The 6,056-nt window shown below is 49.2% G+C and overlaps 1 protein-coding gene across 1 annotated transcript in view; it reads left to right on the forward strand.

The window, feature by feature from the left end:
• PDIA4 (protein disulfide isomerase family A member 4) overlaps positions 1–6,056 on the forward strand; it is a 21,183-nt gene that overhangs the window by 7,876 nt on the left and 7,251 nt on the right. Inside the window, exons 4-7 of the mRNA XM_015572699.1 lie at positions 1,077–1,282; positions 2,967–3,105; positions 4,235–4,440; positions 4,559–4,717. Coding sequence (XP_015428185.1) covers positions 1,077–1,282; positions 2,967–3,105; positions 4,235–4,440; positions 4,559–4,717 — 710 coding nt within the window. The remainder of the gene's footprint in view (positions 1–1,076; positions 1,283–2,966; positions 3,106–4,234; positions 4,441–4,558; positions 4,718–6,056) is intronic.

The raw sequence follows: 6,056 nt of genomic DNA on the forward strand, positions 1-6,056 counted from the left end.
TAAGAGATCAACCAAAGGACTTGTATGCATGCATATAAGCATAACCAATGGACATAAGACACTGGGGAATAGGGGAGGCTATGGGACTGTCTAGGGCGGGGGGAAAAATGGACACATATGTAATACCCTTTGTAATACTTTAAGCAATAAAAATAAAAAAAAATGACAAACAAACAAAAAAAATGTTTTTCTGGCCAAACCGGTTTGGCTTGGTGGATAGAGCGTCGGCCTGCAGACTGAGAGGTCCAGGGTTCAATTCTGGTCAGGAGCATGTACCTTGGTTGTGAGCACATCCCCAGTAGGAGATGTTCAGGAAGCAGCTGATTGATGTTTCTCTCTCTCTCATCAATGTTTCTAACTATCCATCTCCCTTCCTCTCTGTAAAAAAATCAATAAAATATATTAAAATATATATATACTTAAAAATAAATAAATAAAAATTACTCATTTTTAAGTAACAGTAACCCATTACATGTTAACATCGAAATGCTAACACCATTGTCAGTGTAGCCTCTGGAAAATTCACTATATACTTCTGAGAGAATGAGTGAAAAAGACAAAAAATGTTTATGTAAAGAGTTTTAGCCAAACCAGTTTGTCTCAGTGGATAGAGCATCGGCCTGTGGACTGAAGGGTCCCAGGTTCAATTCCGGCCAAGGGCATGTACCTTGGTTGCCGGCACATTCCCAGTAGGGAGTGTGCAGGAGGCAGCTGGTTGATGTTTCTCTCATCGATGTTTCTAACTATCCCTCTCCCTTCCTCTCTGTAAAAAATCAATATATATATATTTTTTAAAGTTTTACCTCATAGGCCCCTTGCAAGGGGTCTCTGGGCCAAATTTTGAGAAACCTATGAAAATATAGGGTTCAGAGACATTGAAAGTCTGTGCCCAAAGCAGAGCTGGAAGCTGAAAATTGATGTTTGACTTCCAGCCAGCTTGGCCTCCCCGTGACATTTCATGTGTCTCCTCTTGACTGCAGATTTCCCCGCTCTGATGCCCCATTTTTGTGTGCATTTCTGGAGTTAAGCCTCCAGGGGTACAATCAACTTGCTCATCTTTCCCCAAACCTTCTTAGGTGTGGACATTGCAAGCAGTTTGCTCCAGAGTATGAAAAAATTGCCAGTACCTTGAAGGAGAATGACCCTCCCATTCCTGTCGCTAAGATTGATGCGACCTCAGAGTCAGCGCTGGCCAGCAGGTTTGATGTGAGCGGCTACCCCACCATCAAGATCCTCAAGAAGGGGCAGGCTGTCGACTACGAGGGTTCCAGGACCCAGAACGGTGAGTAGTACCTGAGTGGTACCAAGCCGGGGAGGAGATTTTGAGTAATACAAAGGAAGACAAGCCCTAGCTGGTTTGACTCAGTGGATAGAGCGTCAGCCTGTGAACTGAAGGGTCCCAGGTTCGATTCCGATCAAGGGCACATGCCTGGGTTGTGAGCTCAATCCCCAGAAGGGTGTGTGCAGGAGGCAGCCAATCAGTGATTCTCATCATTGATGCTTCTATCTCCACCTCTCCCTTCCTCTCTGAAATCAAGAAAAATATATTAAAAAAAAAAATAGGGAAGGAAGATAAGTTGGGAGGACTGTGAGTGACCCCTCAGAGCACCAGCTTCTGGGAGTGATCCTTTCTGGTATATTTGAGCTAACCAAGATCAGAATAAATTTGTCTTTGGGTGGGAGGGGTATCTTCCAATTTCAGACCATGAAACAAGATCTGGGGTAGATGTGTTAAGAAATGACATAAGATTAACTAATTGAAATTTTTTTGTTTTGTTAATCCTCACCCAAGGATATTTTTCCCATTGATTTTTTCAGAGAGTGGAAGGGAGGGATAGAGACAGAGAAACATCTATGTAAGAGAGACACATCAATTGGTTACCTCCCGCATGTGCCGGGAATTGAGCCTGCAACCAAGGTACATGCCCTTGACCAAAATTGAACTGGGACACTATCCACTGAGCCAAACCAGCTAAGGCAGAACATTTTTTTAAAATGAAATGATACAAGAGACAGAGTATGACAACAGGCAACACAACAATAGCCATCCTGTGTAAATGAATCAAAATTATAACTTTTTTTATCAGAGCAGCAAAAAATGTATTTTTTGGTGTACTGCAGAATTTTAGTAATTAATTTTAGTGCCATGAGATGACAGAGATTGAAAATCGCTGTCTTAGAGCAGTGGTTCTCACTGTTCATCTTGTATCAGAATCACCAAAATGGAGGGGCAGTCATTTAAGACAGACGCAGAGCCCCATCTCCAGAGTTGCCTGACTCAGTAAGTTTCAGGTCAGGCTTAATAATTTGCATTTCTTACGAGCGCCCAGGGGTTGCTGAGGCCTCAGGCCCAGACTGCACGTTGGGAACCATGGTGTGGGGAGCCAGGCGGTTCTCTTCAACCTGGCCTGTGGATCCCTGCCTGCTCACATTAGGCACTAAGTGAATTTTATTACATGAATGAACAAATAAGATGGTGGTATCCTTTAGGAATCTTTTAATCGCTTTAAAAAAACCCATGCTCCATTGTCCATTCCTGGGGCTAATAGCACTGGGTAAGGTTTGGGTCTTAGCCATGCAGTAGCCCTGTGTCCTAGACAAGTGCCTTCCCTTTGTGGGACCTGGATTCCACATCGAGGATAGGAAGTCACTTGGACTGGGTCTCAAAGTTCCCTTCATAACAGGTGATGCCAATGCAGCCTGAGCATTTGGGAGCCGCTGCTCTCCATTCTCCTCAGTGTTTTATGATGCTGTCATGTGTTAGTGTGTACATGTTAAGGGGATGCCCCCAAAGCTGTTGATCAGCATGTGTGATCAAGCACTGGGAGGTGACGTCTCAGCGTTCACTTGCAGTTAGTACTGTAGTCTAATTCATCAGGATAGATGATGATAGAGTCTCATTCGTCAGGCTGGCCTTGGGCTGTCGTGAAGTCTGCCTGTGCTCAGTCTTGTTGGGTTTCTTTCAGAAATTATTGCCAAGGTCAAAGAAATCTCCCAGCCCAACTGGATGCCTCCACCGGAAGTCACACTTGTGCTGACCAAAGATAACTTCGATGAAGTAGTGAACGATGCCGACATCATTCTGGTGGAGTTCTATGCCCCCTGGTAAGATAACGTTGCTCTCATGTTACTCAGAGATTCAGTAGGCACGTCCTGTATTGGGTACCCTGCCAGCACTGGGCGGGGGGTGGCGGGAGAGATGGCCTGGGTGCAGCATCCCCACCTTGCACAGAGGGCGACGTGGAGCTGCTAAGTATTCCGGAAAGGGGTGACCTTTTACAGTCTTCCTGGGGGGTATGATGAGGCTGAACATAGCCTAGGATATGGGGGAAGCCCACATGACCCACATGAAAGGGCTCCCTGGGTTCCTCAAGGCTGGAGCACACAGCTGAGCACCTGGCTTAGGCTTAGGTTTGTCACCGCACACCTACCCTGGCCAGGGAGCATCTCTGAGGAACACGTGTAAAAGCGCTTTGATAGCTTGTGGCTCTCTAGGCACTGAGAGCCGTGACACCCTTCACCTCGGGTAGGGGGCCTGGAATGCTGTTTACGGAAGTTCACCAGCTGGGAGAGAGGAAAGAACAGAGATGAAGGTGGGGGTGGCATCTGGTGGCCTCGCTCTACCTACCGCAGGTTGTCATCCCTGCCTCGCTGTCTCCCTCCTGAGGGTTGAATCTGTCTTGGTCTCTGCTCATGGCTGTTTGTTCCAGAGTGAATCTTGGAAGATGACCCTCAGCCTTGCTGCACACTCGACATGTGTCCCCTTCTCATGCTAGAGCCTCAGGGTTCCCACAGCTTTCCTGCCTGGTGTCCCCTCCCCTCACCCACCTTTTTTGGCTCCTGTCCACTTCCTATTCGTCCCTCATGTCCCAGCTCAACTGTCACATCCTGTAAGAAGCCGTCCCTGACTTGTGTCCCTACTTGACCCAGATCTCCCTTCTTAGGACATTGTCTTGGTCTTTCCCACATCTTACTCCATGTCATAGTTGCGCTCTGGCCTGTGCCTGTGCGTGTGCGCGCGTGCATGTGTGTGCGTGTGTGTATGCCACGGAGGAAGCCGTGTCGAGCTGATTCCTGAGGGGCCTGGCTCAGCACCCTCGCCCAGAGACAGTTGGAGGCCTGCTGGATCGCACTGAGTTGCTCAGGAACGCAGGCTGGGTTTTGCACCTTGTGTAACTGGGAGGCTGTGTCCACACTGGAACAGGCCCCTGACCGAACTGGCTTGCTCTGGCAGGTGTGGGCACTGCAAGAAGCTGGCCCCCGAGTACGAGAAGGCCGCCAAGGAGCTGAGCAAGCGCTCTCCCCCAATCCCTCTGGCAAAGGTCGACGCCACCGCAGAAACAGACCTGGCTAAGAGGTTTGGTGTCTCCGGCTATCCCACCCTGAAGATCTTCCGCAAGGGGAAGCCTTTTGAGTACAATGGCCCAAGGGAGAAATACGGTAGGGGCCACTTCCTTCTCCAAGCTCAGTGGGGTGGGGAAGCTCCCTGGTGGACGTGGGCGGTGGGCAGAGCGCCCTGGAGCCCCAGCCCCTCCTCAGGCGGGTGCTCTGCTCCCAGGGATCGTCGACTACATGATTGAGCAGTCCGGGCCGCCCTCCAAGGAGATTTTGGCCCTGAAGCAGGTCCAAGAGTTCCTGAAGGATGGAGATGATGTCATCATCATTGGAGTCTTCAAGGCAGAGAGTGACCCGGCCTACCAGCTGTACCAGGATGCTGGTGAGTAGTGGTCCTCTGCGCTGGACAGACACCAGGGAGCCTGCTGCCTTTGCATAACAGCCCTGGGCGTCGATTTAGGGGATGGCTTGATGAATTGCATAGCATTTATGGGAACAGGCTTAGTTGTCAGCTTTGGAGGTTAGTTCTCTGTTGCTTAATTGTGCGTGAAGAGTGGGGCGCCGGGGGGGGGTGGGGGGGGAAGCACAGTGAAGTTCATTGTCTTATCTCCCTTGCGTTCCAGGACCCCCTTCCCAAAGCCAGCCTCTCTGCAAGGGGAGGCCCTTCACCAGAAAGTGAGGGAATCAGACCTGGGTTTGAGTCCTGGCTCTGTCCATTGTTAGCACTTGACTGACCGCAGACAGTGACCTGACCAACCTGGTGTTCTGTCCACCATGGTGACCTTTTCTACTTCGAAGGTGGTTACGTTAACTGCGATAATGTAGACGGAGTGCCTAGTGATACTAATAAGCACCCATAAATACTAGTCTTGCTAATGTGAGAAGTAAAATTGTTATGACCAGCTGTCAGTAGTAGTGTTTTGTGGGGGTGGGCACAGTTGTCTGCCCAAGTCTGGCCCCTGCCTGGGGGCAGGTGTACTTGCCATCCAGGATGGCCCTTAGGTTGTGAATGAAAGTTGGTTTATTCAGGGACACTCAGGATCTCCTCCATCCCCATCACTTCCTTCTGAGTACCCTCTACCCTCTCATTGCACTCACACCAAAAATAGCTCGTTTTTCTACTTTAGAGTACTGATTGTCATCTTTTAAATGCACTGCTTGCAATGTGCTGACTTCTGTAACAGTCATGCACATGTCAAATGCAGATTAATGTAGTACACCTTACCTTAGAGCTAAATTCCACTCATGCTCCTTGGTCTTCATTGATTAGGTCAGTGGTCAGCAAACTCATTAGTCAACAGAGCCAAATATCAACAGTACAATGATTGAAATTTCTTTTGAGAGCCAAATTTTTTAAACTTAAACTATAAAGGTAGGTACATTGTTATTAACTTAATTAGGGTACTTCTAGGCTTAGGAAGAGTCACACGCAAGGGGCCAAAGAGCCACATGTGGCTCGCGAGCCGCAGTTTGCCGAGCACGGGTAGGTAACCCTGTCATCCACTCGTAAGTAATCAAGAAGGAACTTGCACAGGGAACCCTAGACCCAAGTCACATTTGTGTGTGTGCACATGCTGGGGGGAGGAGTGTGGTGTGGGGTGGGGTGCAGTGCGGTGCAGGGTGCGGTGCGGTGCGGTGCGGTGCGGTGCGGTGCGGTGCGGATCAGGCCTGGGGCAGTAGGCTGGTGGTGGGGGGGCTAGGGGCTGCCCACCCTGCCAGTT

The sequence above is a fragment of the Myotis davidii genome, unplaced genomic scaffold, assembly GCF_000327345.1.
Source record: "Myotis davidii unplaced genomic scaffold, ASM32734v1 scaffold49, whole genome shotgun sequence".
In the NCBI taxonomy this organism is placed as follows: Eukaryota; Metazoa; Chordata; class Mammalia; order Chiroptera; family Vespertilionidae; genus Myotis; species Myotis davidii.